The sequence below is a fragment of the Cavia porcellus genome, unplaced genomic scaffold, assembly GCF_034190915.1.
Source record: "Cavia porcellus strain 051 isolate PalLab524CR breed Dunkin Hartley unplaced genomic scaffold, mCavPor4.1 scaffold_5, whole genome shotgun sequence".
Taxonomy (NCBI): domain Eukaryota; kingdom Metazoa; phylum Chordata; class Mammalia; order Rodentia; family Caviidae; genus Cavia; species Cavia porcellus.
The window spans coordinates 17,259,845-17,275,858 of NW_026947488.1; the positions used below are offsets into that span (position 1 = coordinate 17,259,845).

The 16,014-nt window shown below is 50.7% G+C and overlaps 1 protein-coding gene across 6 annotated transcripts in view; it reads right to left on the reverse strand.

Moving 5' to 3' along the window:
- Positions 1 to 16,014, reverse strand: part of Ccn5 (cellular communication network factor 5) — a 46,191-nt gene that overhangs the window by 11,117 nt on the left and 19,060 nt on the right. Inside the window, exon 1 of one of the 6 annotated variants that reach the window (XM_063248285.1) lies at positions 8,868 to 8,888. The exons of 3 other annotated variants lie outside the window; for them this stretch is intronic. Coding sequence is in view for 1 of the 3 variants with exons in the window: in XM_003467769.4 (XP_003467817.2) it covers positions 152 to 179 (28 nt within the window). In the remaining 2 variants the exon portion in view is untranslated. Of the gene's footprint in view, positions 1 to 151; positions 341 to 385; positions 504 to 8,867; positions 8,889 to 16,014 lie in introns of those variants that run through there. 2 more of the 6 variants (XM_013150345.2, XM_003467769.4) reach the window with 2 other exon arrangements.

Consider the following 16,014-nt stretch of genomic DNA (forward strand, 5'->3'; position numbering starts at 1 on the left):
GGGCATGCACACACTCACACCCACACACGCCCACACCCACGCCCACTCACACACACACACACACACACACACACACACACACACACGCACATTGGCCTCTCCTTTCCTTGCTCCTCTCCCCATCCTCATGACCCAGTGATGACCTGTTTACCTGAAGGTAAGACCACAGAAGCTACCATGGGGGCGCCTGCCAGTGAGTATGTGTGTGTGTGTGTGTGCGTGTGTGTGTCTGTGAAGCCAGAGCCAATGCCAGCACCAAGAGCCCGCGGCAGGCTGGCAAGGCCCTCTCTAGCTCCTCCCAGGAGGGCTTCGGCCCACCCCTCTGCCAGAGCTGCTGCAGCCCCAGCTAGCCCGAACCCTGCCCCACCCCAGGGGCTGTGGATACCGGAAGCTTCGCCAAACACCCCTTCGTAGATCTGACTCGAGGTCTCCAAAGCCCTGTGGCCTGGACTCTGGGCAGCCTCAGCCCGGCCTGTGGTTTCTGGCAGGGAGATTGGCTGCTACCCAGAGGTGGGTGTGACCTAGAGCAGAACTTTCCTGGGCAGCTGGTCTGCTCTTGGCTGTGAGGGGCCTCCCCAGCCTGCTTCCCCTGCAGAAAGTGGCCCGAAGTGGGTGAGCTCAAGCTGGCTGGACCTACTGTGTTCTGGGCACTGCCAGATAATCTAGTTGAACAAAATCCATTTTCTTTAGTTCAGCCAATTCTGAGATCTCTTCTGCAGGGTTCACAGCATAAGCTAGGGACAAAACCAAGAGAAAAACAATAGGCAAAATTGGAAGGATTCTTGGGAACACCGAGGAGGATCTCTTGTACAGACCAAAAGTGAGAGGAGGCTTTCTGAAGGAGGTGTCATTGCAGAGAACCAACAAGAGCGCAGGTTAAGGAGGTGGAAGGTTCCAGGCAGAGGAAACGGCATGTGCAAAGGCCCGGAGTCAGGCACAGCATGGCAGCCTTGCATTATCCGGGTGCCAAGGCACCTGGCAGGAGTGGAGCTTCCTGATCAATGGAGGTGTGTGTGGAGTGCAAATTTTCACCTCCGGGACTGTGGGTACATCTGCACTATCACAGCACTGGGGACAGGGATGTGAAGACGCGGGCGGGAACAATAATCAAGATGATGTCACCGAGTTGGGCGGGGAAGCCTGTGGTCCCCACTGTCTCCACGTGCACCCAAGCTGCAAAGGACAGAGCTGGACAGCAGGAGGCTCTAGAATGGATGGGCAGTTGGTGGGAAAGAATTTAATGAGACCCTGTCTCAAAATAAAAATTTAGAAAGGGATAAAGTTTTAGCTCAGTGGTAGAGCATCCCTTGGTTTAATCCTCAGATTACATACACAAAAATACAAACTGGTGGTCTGTCTGACCTTCAAAACCTGTACCTTAGTGTACAGGCAATTAAATAATTAAATAATAAAATATAATTAAATAATAAAATAGCAATTAGAAAGTGAAGTTCCGAGGGGTTAAGAAACTTGTTGAAGATCGTGCAGTTAGAAAACATAGCCAGGGGGCTGGGGATTTAGCTCAGCGGCATAAGCACCTTCCTTGCAAGCAGGCAGTTGTGAGTTCGATCCCTGGTACCGATAAAAAGGAAAAAGACAAAAAAAAAAAAATTACTGAGCTTTTGTTCGATCATAGAGCAGAAGGGTTTGTAGTGTCACTTTATGAATGTCATTCTAAATGCTTTAATTCTATAACATGAACAGCTATTTCTAAGATGACAATGTGTAACTTATCAACCAGCAATTTCTTACCGTTTGTTTTTCTGTAAGTTTGTATTATTTCTACCCTTTTAAAAAAATCTCCATGTATTCTTTTGTTTCCTTTTCTTTAAATTAAAAAAAAAAGAAAACATAGCCAGGCTTTTGGAGCAGGTCTATAAGATGCCAAACTAAGTTTGTTTTTGTTATTTGTTTTAGAGTTCTCTGTGATACATTTTTACACGGAGGGATAACATATACAGAATATTGCTGATGGTGCACTAGTATAACATGCATGGCTCCACGGCTCTTCACAGCCACGTGACACGATGACATCCGCATGACCACATAATGGCTGCCCAGAGTAAGCTGCATTTCAGAAGGGTCCACGAGCCCCTTCCAAAGCCGTACCATCTGCCCTGACCAGGTCCCCACTGCTGTGAGCACTGTTGCAGTGGCTCTTTCTCCCCAAGGCACAGAGCTAGGCTGGGTCTTCCTCTGAGAAGAGAAGGAGGGGTTAGGAGGGATGGAGGACTCTCTGTCGGCCTGAGCAGCAGGACAACGAGGACTTGGTGGGCTGGCAGACAGCTGGAGGCGGCCTGAGGTGAGCCGTGTCCTGAGCCTGCGGTCTTCTGAGTCACAGCTTGGTCTTCCCTGGCCCTCTTCCTCTCTAATCCTGAGGATGGAAATGTGTGGGCAGGGTGTGGGCTGCAGAGGCTGGGAGGCCTGGCCAGCTCGAGGAGCGTGCAAGCCTCGCCCAGGGCAATGAAAGCGCCAGTGTGCCTCTGCACACAGCTGGATGTCACTGGGGAGGCCATGGCAGGAAACCATCCTGTTGGTTGGTTAGTGGGGTTCGGGTTTCCACAGTGCCAAGGTGGGCACCAGAGGGATGTGAGAGTCCAAAGAACCTGTAAGTCTTTGGACAGCTGCTGCAGCCACCCCCTGTCCCCCTAAAGTAAGGCTCCCAAAGGCAAGCAGGTTCACAAGTCAAAAGGTCTTGGGTTCAACTGCTAATTCTGTGATGAACTTACAGGCCTGGGGACTAGGGAGAGGCAAAAAGGTGCCTCCAGCACAAATTGTAAGGAGGCTGTCAGTTTCAAGTGTCTACTGTGCACCTGTACAATCCCACAAGTAGGCATCTCCTTAAAAGTGCATTTAATTACTTCATGGTAGGAACTCAGTTGATATTTGTTGGCTCAGTAAATGATAATGGTCTATCATGAGGTTATGCTGAGGTCACAAATAAACTCCCGAATCTCAGTGGTTTAACCACGGAAGGCTTACTTCTTGCTCACGAAAAGTGCAGGGTAGGTCACCAGGCCCTCTCCACCTCAAAGCAGCATCCTGTGCTCTTCCCTGTCCAAATGTGCAATCTGGGACCTGCAGCATCCACCTCACCGGGATCTGGTTTGAAATGCAGGCCTGAGCCCCTGTTCCAGGCCAGTGACCTCCAAGGTAAAGAGAGGAATAAAGCAGTGACATCATCACTTTAGCTCATTGGCCAGAACTAGTCACATGATGGTAACTTAGCTGCAAGGGATGCTGGAAAGTGCCATCTTTCTGTGTGTGTCCATAAAGAGGACTCAGAGTGTGGGACACACAATATTCTCTCCTAAAGGTACCTTCAGATCTGAAATGCATACTTTTGCTGCAGTTTCTCATTAAAAAAAAAAAAGGCAGCCTCTGTCCTCTTTCAGTGCCAGGCCTGACATGGTAGGGTGTAGGAAATGCCACTGGAGAGCAGGACTTGGGAAATGTACCAGGTCAGGAGTCGGCTTTGGGAGGCCAGGAAGAAATGCGTGTGGTTGGAAGGACATGGCTGCTTCTGGCCAGTCACAATTTCTCAGCCCCCTGCCTGCATCTCTGCCTCTGCATCTATCTCAACTGTGCCACAGCAGTCTACAAGGTACCTGGGGAGGCGGGAAGGTAGCTCTGTGATTACTCTGTGTAGCACGCCAGAGAACCCCAAAACGGACCCCAGTCCAGGTAGGGCTGGGAGTGAGGAGGAGCAGAGCTTGGCAGCTGACACTCAGAGTGGGAGAGGACAGGGTACTGTAGGGAAGGTGACCAGCAGCCAGATGAAAATCCCAGCCTGCTGCTACTGCTCTGTGGCTGTGTATAAATCCTTGTGCCTCTCCAGGCCTCAGTTTCCTCTTTCAGTGAGTGGTGTTTGTCAATATCCTTCTTTGCCTCCTTCCACGGTCATCCAGCCCTGATTTTACTTGAGGGCAATGATGCCCTCAGCTGGCATGGCATGTGGCCAGGTTCCGGTCATGAGGTATAAGTGACAGTCTTGTGTGCAGATTCTGGGAAGGTTCTTCAAAAGGAACAGCTTCCCTTTTGCCCCTCCACCACCACTCCTTGCTTCCTCTGCTTCTAGTCAGTCATGAGGATGTGATGGTGGAGCTGTGCAACCATTTTGGGCCATGAAATTATGCAGAGGATGGACCTCATGTGCAGAGGAGCTGAAAAGAGAAATAAAAGAGGCCAGGTCCTTCACAACACCCGGAGACGGTGTCTGCTCCCTGGACTCTACCTGCAGATTGCATTCACTTGGTTAAAACTGTAAAATATATGTATATAAGTACTATATATATATATATATATATACTGTTTATATATCCTATATATCTACACTACACTATATATACTACTTTATATCCTCCCATTTGTTTTAATATTGCCAGTTTATTTGGGTCTGGTGTTTTGCAGTCTGGAAGGGCTTTGCCATTTTTATTTATGTAACATGAATGGCAGATTTGAATTTGCCATTTGTTCTTGGGTGTCTTTATCCCTTTCTATGAACTTACCCATTTTCCCTCAGTTTTCAGACTTAGAGGTATGGTTCACAGTAACTTTTTAAGTACTTTAGATGTCTGTACTGAGGTTATTTCCCCCTTCTATCTTTGCAGTTTTATTTTACTTCTTTGTGCCACAGTCTTATCTGGAGTCTGTCTTTCATATTAATTTTGTCCTAGAAATGGCCTTCAGTTTGTTTTCCATTTCACTGATGTGTTTCCATGAACTTTGAGGGGTGAGAACTGGGGGTTGAGCCTAGGTTCTTTGCACTAAGCTGCCTCTTAGCTCTTTTTATTTTGAGTCAGGGACTCTCACTAAGCTGTCTGGCTTGTGCTCAGCCTTGTTATCCTCCTGCTTCAGCCTCCCAGAGTACTAGGGTCACAGACACACATCACCACACCTGGTTTCCCAGAACTTTCCTGTTGCCCACAGTTCTACCTGAATTGAGACCTTGCAGTGTGGAGTCTCTCCATGCCTTCAGCAAGGCTGCATATATAGTGAAAGGCTCACAGAAAGGGAAGCTCGTGCCTGGGACCTGCCCAGGTCTGGGCTCCTGTTCCCAAACTAGAGGGTCCATCTTTCCAAGACTGGCACCTCCCCAAGATCCTGCCTTTGGCATGACAAGGAAGGGGTGGAGGTGGGATCACTGCGTGCTCAGCTGACTGCAAATATCCCACCCCCAGGCACCCCACGATGACCTCTCCTCCCACACATTCCCCAGTTTGGGCAGGAATTCAGAGGGCTTCTCTGGGGCCTGAGATCCCAGGTGCCATGTGACAGCTCCCCCTGGGACAGCTGTGGGAGTGGACGGTTTAACACTTGGCTTCAGTCTGAGCTGGCCAGGATGACTGCACAGGGACACAAATGGTCCTCGCCAAGAGCAGATGGAATGCGGAGCTCACAGCATGCACATGTGACCTTCTCTGCAAAGGCTGCACGGACTGAGACAGGCTGTGCAATCCAGACAAGGAAGCGGTCCTCATTTGGAGTGGGGGGTTGGGCACGGGTGCCAAGCATGCACCTGATGAGACATGGATGAGCTCACCAGGGAGCTGGAGGTCGTGATGGAATGGGAAAACGGCTTTAGAAACAGGCACAAGGGCTATTTACAGGCCTTGCATGCCAGGGAAAAGGCTGAGCCTGGCACTTAGGTGCTAGATTCATATCTGTTTCATGAATGAATAAATGAATTTGGAGACTCAAGCTCTAATTCCATCTCTACTGCTTGCAACCTTGGGCAGACTCCTTGCTGGGCCTCAGTTTCCTCATCTGTAAATGGGAGACAAGTGAACTCCTTATTATCTAAGTTCTGGTTCCAGGGGTCTCTGTTTTTGTGATCAGAGAGAGGTATAGAGAGGAGGCATATGACAGAGCCCAGGATGCCAGAGGCCAAAGCAGTCCCTCTAGACTAATGTCTGACTAGTCACCAGCATTTGGGAGACCCCACTGAACTGGAACCATTTGACAAGCAGGCTTAGGCACCAGGACAGTGCATGACTCTTGGCTGGATGTTCATCAGAGGAGGCAGGCGACAGGTTATCTCCTCCTCAGCTGAGAGCCCCTCTTCTATCGGGAGCCCCAGGCTCTGAGCCTTTATCCTTCATAGTTGGGACCATGCAGGTACCCTGTTGTGGGAGACACCTCCATTGACTCCCTTTGAATGTAAAACAATTACTGTGACTTTGATTATTTGGAGACTCATTTCCTTATACTGATATATAAAAAGCTGGCTAGAGTATTTCCTTCTTTCTTCAATTGGCTCTAAGCATTGCAAATAAGGCCAGCCGAGGTGCTGGTATGTAATCTCTAGGGCCAACAGACAATCCTGTTTCCTTGAATAGAGTTCTCCAGGATATGAATGGTGAGATGTTAGAGTCAATAGTTCCGGGAATAGTTCTGGGTATGAGCCTCAAGATAAAGAGGCTATGACTCCCCAGGACACAAGAGTTTGCATATCAGAAACAGAAACAATAGCCCCCCCAAAACAATTCTACTGCTCTCCTAATTGGATTATGTAAATTGATCCTTCTGCATGTCTTTATCTCTGCAATTTACAGAGATGCCAGTCTTGCACCTGGCCAGCGGGCTCACTTAATTATTCACTTAATTCCCGCCATCCTCACTGTCACTCATCCCTGAGCCACCACCCTTTTTCACAAGATAATAAATTCTGGGAGAGGCCTAAGATCAAGGCCTTTGTCTGCTTGTCCTCACAAGGATTGGATTTAGGACCCCTTGACTGCTCTTAACTTGGAGCATGTCTTGGTGTCTTTACTCTTGCCATGGGTTGGATTGGTGATGGTAGATTGGAATTAACTTGCTGGGATTCCAGTAAAGTCTCAATGGGATTACAAATATAACTTTTTGGATTGTGAGGAAAACTAAAAGGAGGGTTATAATACTTGGATGACTGTACACAGTATTTGGGTTATAATACCCTGTCCATCTAATCCATCTGCCGTCTGTCTATCAGTCTGTCCATCCACCCATTTATCCATTCATCTATCCATTTGTCCATCATCTACTGCCCATCCATTTGTCCACTCGTTCACCTATCAGTCCATCTGTCCATCTTCATATCCACCCATTCATGCATTCATCCAACAAACACTGAATGTAGTGGACCATGCCCTGCTATTTAAGAAAAAAATGAAAGGCCTCTGCTTACAACAAGCTCACAGAACAGTGAAGGCAGAGGCTACAGGAAAGGGAAAGCATCAGGTTCTTAGGGATAAGAGAGGAGGACCTAGTGCGGCTTGGGAGGTGGAGGGGGCCTCTTTTAGTGGCTTCCTGGAGAAGGTGAGTCTTGAAGCAGGAGGGGGTGCATCCAGGCAGCTCTGAGGGGAGAGGGAGGTCGAAGGCCCCAGGGAGCTGCAGAGCAGGAGCTGAGCTGGCTGGAGCATGAGGCGGCAGGCCTGGCGTGCAGGAAGCTGGAGAGGCCGGGGAGTGCAGTACAACTAGGATGGCCATAGGAACAAGACCTTGGGCAATCCTGGGAGAGGTCAGAGAGCCCTGGTCCAGGCACCAGAGCCTCAGGTCACCTCCCACTCCCCAGGACCTCAGGCGACCCTCCTCACCGTGCAAGCCCCAGACTCCAGCCATGACATCACGAGCTGCTATTCCAGCCTCTTGGGGCTCTTCCAGTCCCAAGTCACATGTGGTCATCAAAACCAAGGCCCATGCGGACATCTGGTCAGGCCTGAGGAGGGAGTTAATTGCTCCCAGTCCCTACGAGTGTTGCAGGGGGGCAGTGGCGAGGGGAGCCTGGTGAGGAGCCTTTCCGGGGGCCCTCTGTCATGGGACAGCAGAATGTGAGGCGAAGGGGCTGAGTCAAGGACCAGCCATCGGCTCGGTGCAGAGGTATCAGGGAGCCCCTGCTCATCACTGACAAACAGCCCCTCACAGACAAGCAGAACAGCCTTTCCTCAGAGCAAAGGCTCACATCAAAGTCCCATCTTTAAAACAGACCTGAGGATGGTGGTTCAGGATGCAGTAGGGGTGTGGGCCCCTCAGCCAGAGCCAACTCCAGAGGGCCACGTCCAGGAGTCCCACCGCCCCCACCCAGGCTGTGACTCAAGGTCACACAAAACATCCTCACGCTCCTCTCCCTCCTCGGCTCTGGAGGGTGGAGGACAAAGCTGGGCCCGAGGCAGGAGGGCCTGGACGCTGGCCCGTCAGTCCATCGAGGGCCTGAAGGTAGAGTGCTTCTCCTGGAGGACAGGTTTCAGCTGTGGCTGCCACCCCTTCCCCACCCGGCAGAGTACTTGCTGTAGGGGCCAGGGCAAGAGCGGCACTGCAGAAATCCTAATCTTGATGGGTGCACCAGCTCCTGGGTACCCTCTGCCCAGTCCTGTAATTCTCATAATTCCACTTGGAGACTAAGGCTCAGAGAAGTGAAGTAAGTGGCCCAAGGTCACAGAGCAGGGAAATAACGGCAGAATCAGGACATGTCAAATCTCTTCTGTCCCCATGAACCTACACTATTTTACCGTTTAAAATGCCAGGCAGGGCCAGAGGTTTAGCTCAGTGGCACGAGGGTCTCCCTGGCAAGTGTGGGGTTGTGTATTCAATCCCAGGTACTGAAAAAATAAAATAAAATAAAATGCCAGGCAGGAGGAACTGGAAGGTTATTAAAAGTTCTTTCCCCCAACCCCACCCTGTCTTGGGAACCCAGCCCAAAGCCTCTCTGCCATTGAGCCACACCGCAGGCCATCTCTTAAGAGGTGATACAGCACAGTGGGTACGACCAGGGATATGAGGGTCTGCCACCTGGCTTTCCAATCCCAGCTCTGCCTCCCACTATTTGTGACCCTAGTCAGGCTACCTCACTCCTTGGGGCCTCAGTCTCCTCATTTGGAAACGACACGCACCTTGACGGGGTGCTGTGAGGATGAAGGGCACAGCAAGCCCCCAAAAGGGTGACCATTTCCAGTCCCTCTGCTGTCCTTCTGGCTGCAGAGATGGAGACCTGGTCGGCTCAGTGAGAGCCTGGGCGGAGCTCAGGTCTAACCCGCATACCCAGAGCCCCATCAGGAAGCTGCAATGCTTCTGGGCTGAGGGGAGACACTTGGCACTGAAATGCAGCCCCCCGAGGGGAAGGAGGGCCCTGCAGAGGGAAGGGAGTGGACAGGAAGTGTCCAGTGCCCCGGCTTCCCAGCCCCAGAGAAAACTCTTCATTACTGGAAGCCCAGCCAGGCAGAGGGGGTGGAAGTGGCCGTGTTAGAGGAAGCCACACGGGGTCAGCCAAACCTCGGCCTCTCGGCCAGTGGCCCATGGACGACCACGCGGGGCTGGCTCACTGCAGTGTTTACGGAAACGCCGGTCCTGAGGTCGGCCCAGCTGCTGGGCTGGGATCCCCTGGGGCACCCCAGGCCTCCAAGTGCCAGCTGGGCAGGAGCCGTCACATCACAGGGCTGCTGCCCCCTGTTTACATCCACGGTTCACCTGGGAACCAGAAAAGCAGGGGCAGCCCATGGGCAGTGGAGTTGGCCAGGCCTTCTGGCCAGCCCTAGGTGATCAGTGCAACTGCCACAACTGGAACCAGACCCTTTCTGGGCTCTCCGGGAAAGCGGAATCACCTCAGAGACGCATGCAGAAAGGGGACTCTAACGTCAGGTGGCCTGGGCTCCAATGCTGGCTGTCCCCCTTGCTGACTCTAATTCTGGGCAGTTTACTTAACTTTGCCAATCTGTGAAATGGGGGCAATGATAATAGTACACATCTCAAGGGGATGATGACATAATAAAGTCCTTGTCACTTACTAAAGGTCACTGGGTAAGGCCCACAGAGGTTCCTAAAAGTGGAATAAGGGACCTAATGCATCCTACCCATAGAACAGGTTCCAGGGTCAGGCTCCCTGTGGAGAAAGAATTTTCAGGATGTATCAGTAAGAGCCATGGGAATTATTTATTAGGCAGAAGTTTAAGAAGTATGTGCCCAGAAAAATAAGTGTGGGCCCTCAAGCGAGAAGCACACAATTTCCTGGACTGAGGCACATATATACTTCTCTCAAAGGAGTGAAAACCCCTGAAGAGTGACCCACCCCCAGGCTGCTGCTGGCCCATGTTACAGGTATGAACCCACCGGGGGTTTTTAATGGATAATTTAAACATTGTTTGAATTCTCTGAACCTATTACTTATCTTAGGGTCAGGTTCTTTACTTTCTCAATTCAGCTGGTTTGTAGCCTTTCTGAGTTCCTGCAGAACTGTGGGAGTAACAGACCAAGAAGGAGAAGAGCCTAAACTGCTCCTAGGAAAAGATAGTGAGGATCATTTTGAGTGACTTGAGGTTGCAGAAGTTGTAGTCTTCTTAAAAGTACCATTTTTTTTTTTTTTTTTTTTTTTTTTTTTTTTTACCGGTACCAGGGATCGAACTCACCACCGCCTGCTTGCAAGGCAGGTGCTTATGCTGCTGAGCTAAATCCCCAGCCCCTAAAAGTACCATTTTTAAAGCGATGATTTCCTTGCCTCCTTTCCACCTCACTGAGCACCCTGGTCTTGATTATAGACATCCCGTCAACTCAGACATTTGCTGGACATCCACAGCTCAAACAGCTCATCTGGGTCCTGCCCCGGGGCTTCACAGGTAAGAAAAAGGATGAGCCAGCATCATGCTGCTTAATTCCAGGCACAGTGGCAGCCGACAGGGCAACACTTGCATGTCCAGCATTTGTGTGTGAGGACAGGGGCCATGGGGGCCTTTCCCTGCTCTGTCTCATACCCAGCATGCACCTGGCCATGTGTCAGCATGGTGGCGCTGGTGCCTGTGACTGCGGCAGCCTGGAGCCCAGGGCTTTCCCCATCCTTGGCAAAGGTTCCTATAGCACTGTGCTGGGAGACGCAAATGACGCTGAGAGCTTCCAACTAGCAAGTGGCAGGGGATTTAGCTCAGCGGCATAAGCGTCTGCCTGGCAAGTGGGTGAGGTCGTGAGTTTGATCCCCAGTACCAAACTGGCAAGTGGCAGAGTGGATACTGAATCCACATCTAAGTTCAAAGCCTCCTTCTCCCAAAGGGCTCAGGTAGTATCACAGAGCACAGCGGCATTCAGGCCTGGCAGTTCCTAGGAGCCTCCAGTCCCATCTGCAAAGATGCAGAAGGATCTCAGGAGACAAAAGATACTCCAGACAAGAAGATCTGCTTGAAGACATCAAAGAGCCATGGCCAGCCCCCTGCTCCCACCCAGCTCCATGGCCAGTCTGTAGGGCAGCAAATACTGGTGTGCAGGACTGAGCTGTGTGACTGGTGGGAGCGCCAGGCAGCAAGGTCAGCAGGTGTCTGCAATCAGCCTTGAATGCCAGGCAAAGGTTTTTAAAGTATACTGTGGGGTGGGAGCCGCAGAGAGTCCCAAACAGGGCCTGCAAGTGACCTGACAAGGAGCCACTCAGGGGACCAGGAAGGAAAATGAATTACAAAGGAAGATGGGAGGCAAGGAAAATTTAATTTGTACAAATAATAAGACTCCCTAGGGGTGAATAGACGGCTACCAATGATGAGCTGTCTCCCTGTAGATCTAAACCTACCTGTCCCATGCTCCGTTGTCGTCCAAAGCAATGCGTGTGGTCCCTCTGGGGGCTCAGATGCGTGCATGGCTGCTCTCCCAACCCTCGCTCCTACAATGACCTCCCTTTGGGTTGGCCTCGTATTGGCCACACTGGCTGCCATCAGGGGAAGGTGGTGGCAACTGACCTGTGTGTATCCAAGGCCCTCAGCCTCCCAGTCTTTGCTCCAGCCTAGCAGGTGCACAAGTCGGAGTTCGGATCTTGGATCTGCCACATCCTTAGCACCTGCAGTCTGCATTCGTCACACAAGGGCAGTGGTGAAGGAGAGGCCCTGCAAGGTGTGGTTGAGTTCCTGAACAGCAGCAGGCTTGTTACACAGGGCTCCGTGTGCTCTGGGACACAGCTAAGTAGGAGCTCACTAGCATTGCTACACTGCCTGGGAGGACTTGGAAATACTGTGCTGTGGCCTAGAGATGCTCAGAAAGCAGCTGGCCTGTCCTCTTGTCCCCAGGTGCCTGGGACCTGACCGAGCTCAGAGAGGTCAGTCTTCCCTGTTGGGCCTTGCGGCCCCTGCCTGGAGCCATCTGTCTGCACCCCAGAGGGCAGAGGCTGGTGACAGGTGGTAGGAACTGTGTCTTGGGCTCTATCTTTTGGATTTCAGGGTTAGAGGACTTGGTTGTACTGCCCGCACTGGCCCTTTCTTTTCTTTTCCCTCTCTCTTTCCTGTATACACATATTTTGTGGTGTAGGACTGAACCCAAGGCTTCTATGCTGAGCTATATCCTCAGCCCATTTTGTATTTGTATTTTGAAACAGGGTTTTACTAAGTCACGAAGTTGCCCTGGACGGGCTTGAACTTGCAGTTCTCCTGCCTCAATTTTTCCAGCCCTTTATAATAGTGCAACCTTGGCCAAGCTGCTTTATTGCCCAGTACCTCAGTTTCCCCATTAAAAAATTGATACGACCATAGTTTCTATTTCACAGGGTCACGGTAAGGATTAGATGGATGAGAGGGTGTCAGTGCTTAGCTTAGATCTGGCAGCTACGGTCCTCAGGCCATCAGCATAGACAGGGTCTGCAGAACCCAGAAGGTTGTGGTAAAGAATAGAATTCATGGGGCTGGGGATTTAGCTCAGCGGCATAAGCGCCTTCCTTGCAAGCGTGCGGTCATGAGTTCGATCCCTGGTTCCGACAAGAAATAAAAAATAAAAATAAAAAAAGAATCAAATTCTTTTTTAGTTAAAAGGGTACAAATAACAAAAAGAATGCTACATGCCAAGCGGAGGAGGAGATCGAGGCCATTAGCATCCAGAGAGATCCAAGCAGGACTATGGCTGGTAGTGGGCCCCTCCTACTGCAGAAAAACTGCCAATCAGAATAGGGACTGGGGTGTGCTGTGTGGCGGAGTCTGACAGTGTGGTCCAGCACTTACCTAGCATATGAGAAGCCCTGAGTTTGGTCCCCCACACTGAAGTAAACAAGTAAATAAATAAAAGAGCAACAGCGGCATTTTACAGTGAGCTGAGCATTAAGTGTGTGCTTGGCACTGTACTAACGTGCTTTACACAAACCATCTTATGATCTTTCCGTAATAACTCTGGACATCAGGACCTGGATGAGGGTAGGACAGCAAGGTGCCCAGGTGCAAATGTAAGAAAGCGCTCACTTTCAGACCCATGCAAGTGCAGGGCCAGCATCCTGGACAGCCAGTGCCTTCCTAAGTGTGAGCCTGGGGGCTAGGGGTGTGGCTTAGTGGTAAACTCCAGCACACACGCAAAAAACTGTGTCTTGGGCACCTGGCGAGGGTTGCCTGGTTCCATCCCTGCTGCAGAGTTGCTTTGATTTAATAGATGGGAAGACTAAGGCTTCCCTGAGTTGGGTACCTGTCCAACGTCTCAGCCAGGGAGGAAGAGACAGAGCCCAGACTTCCTTAACTCTGCAGCCTGCAGTTCTTTACCCAGAGGAGCTGTCTCCCGGCCTAGGGAAGGAGGGCTCGGGTCGCCTCCTTAGTAGCCTAAAAGAGCTGCCTGACACCACCTTCCACTGCTGCTCCCCAAATGGCTGGGAGAGCTGGGCCCCAAGGAGGAGGCTGGAGATTCCTCTCCACATTCCGAGAGGTTTAGTCTGGGGACCCAGGCTCCCGCCATCAGCCATCACATTCCCCAGAAGGAATCTCTATTCATAACAAACTCCAAGGTCACTCGTCTGGTAAGGAGCCACCAGACTTCACCAAGGTCAGCACAGAAAGACCCAGGCTCTGTGGGAACACTTGGGTCCCCAGAGGGCTGACCTGCTCCTGGAAGTCCCCAGCCACTCCTCCCCAAGGTCACCTCTTTGGGCATAGCCTAAACAGGACAGGTGGACAGAGAGGATGCAGATGCATCCCCTAGAGGGGAGCATCTGAGGAGCACTGGGGAGACAGGGGGCCTGAGCCCCCTTGAGCTCCAGTCCCTCTCCTTTGCCTCCCAGTAGGCTCCTCCAGTGCCTCAGTTTCCTCTTTGGTAAAGCTCATTCACTAATTAAACCTACTGCAAAGGGTTGCCATGGAGATTCAATGAGACCTATTCACCGACAACTATTTATCAAAGGCCTCCCAAGTTCCAAGCAGTGAGTAAAACATTAGACTCCCTAGCTTGAGGTTTTTAAATAAGAAAACATCATGATGAATATGATTTACTTTAGAAAGTGCTGGCATTGGGAAAAAATGGAGTAAATATAGTAAAATGTTAACAGCTGTCACATTTAGGTTATAGATGAATGGCAAATGGCACTATTATGTTTTCTGTGCTTTCCTGTAGGTTTGGAATTTTTTATAAATAAAAGCGAAGGAAAGAGGGACAAGGGGGACGGTAGAAAAGAAACAAAGAAGGGGAGAGAGAGGGAGGAAGAGAGGGAGGAGGGATGGGAGGGAAGAAACCTCTGCCTTTTTGAAACTTACAATCGAGTGGGGAAGGAGCTGGTAAACAAACACATGAGGGATGGGGTGGGGGGAGGACATGTCCAGGGCGGCGGGAGAGGCCTTCTTCACATCAGCCAGACAGGGACAGTGACCTTAGGGCTGGGACCCCAGGCCCAGGGGCTCCTGTGTCTGTCCGTACACAGCCCGCCTCAAAGTGAGAGCCCTGCTGACTCTCAGGATGGCGGAATCTTACGATTACACAGCGCAGACACAAATCCCAGTGATTCAGATGGCAGGAGAGGTAAGCTACTGCGAGCTGGTCCTTACTGTGAGTGGGCAGGAAACTCATGTTGACCAACTTGGGTTTTTCCCTGATCCCACCACACCCACCCACCCCATTCATTTTTCTGCGGTTGTGTCTCAGTGTGGGGTTGTCCCAGGCCTTCTAGGCCAGTCCATATCTCGAATCCTTCCTTGCTCTCTATTAGAGAATCCTTCAGAGCTCTCTGGGGTCTGTAGACCCACAAAATCCAGAATAGGCTCACTCATTGCTTCACTGAGTCCTGCATCTTGACCCTGCCTATTGAAAGTCTGACACCTTTCTGAGCATTGGTTTTCTTCTTTCCCAATGGGAATAATGACAGTGACGATGACAATACAATAATACCATCCTGCGAGACTGCTGATACATCCAGGGGGAGAATGTATCTACTGGACACAGGGCCTGGCACATAGTGGGTGATCAATCAGAACAGGATTCAAACACAGACCCTTAAATTTTAGACCCTTTTGTAAACCTCAGATTCCCAATCTCTAATGTAGGGTTAATATTGCTCACATTGCACAGGGTACTTGTCAGAACTTTTAGGTTCATATTTACCTTTTTTAAATAGCTGTGTGTCTTTAGGTTCATATTTACTGATAATGCACTAAGTTATTTACCTGAATTAGACACTTAATCAACTACCAAATATTAGGTAGAATAATTGTTGTTTGTTTGTTTTTATGGTGCTGGGAATGGAACTCAGGGCCTTCACAATGGGCTACACCTCTAGCTCTTATTTATTTAGAGACAGAGTCTTGCCAAATGGTTTATAATCTTCCTGCCTTGTTCTCCGATGCTAGGATTACAGGCCGCTGTCACCACACCCAGGAGGGAGATCTTGTACCAGTCAGAACAAGCTCTGTAAGTGCTCACTGCTGTGACTGTCACCAAAGTGCAGGGTCCACATTCAGAGTCCATCTGGCTCATCCCCTCCCAGCATGCCTGTACCTCCCAGCATGCTTCTGGGCGAAGCTTTCTTTTCCCCAGGTCACACAGGCATCAGGAAGTTGCACTCTCCCCTGGGCCTGTAGGTCTCCAGGCCTCTGTGCCCCAAAACTGCTCACTTCTGATCCCCACTTCCCGAGCACCGACCATGTGAGAAGCAGGGAGGCCCGGGGCTGAGAGTCTGAAGTTCTGAATTCCAGTCCAGTCCCTCTTTGCTGTGACTCCAAGCAACTTCTTCACCCTCTCTGAGCCTCTTACTGGTCCTCTGAGTCAGTGGGCCTGGAAGCTCTACCCTAAGGGCCCAAAGCATTCTGATATTGACTGACTCCTTCCCCATATCAGCCAGTG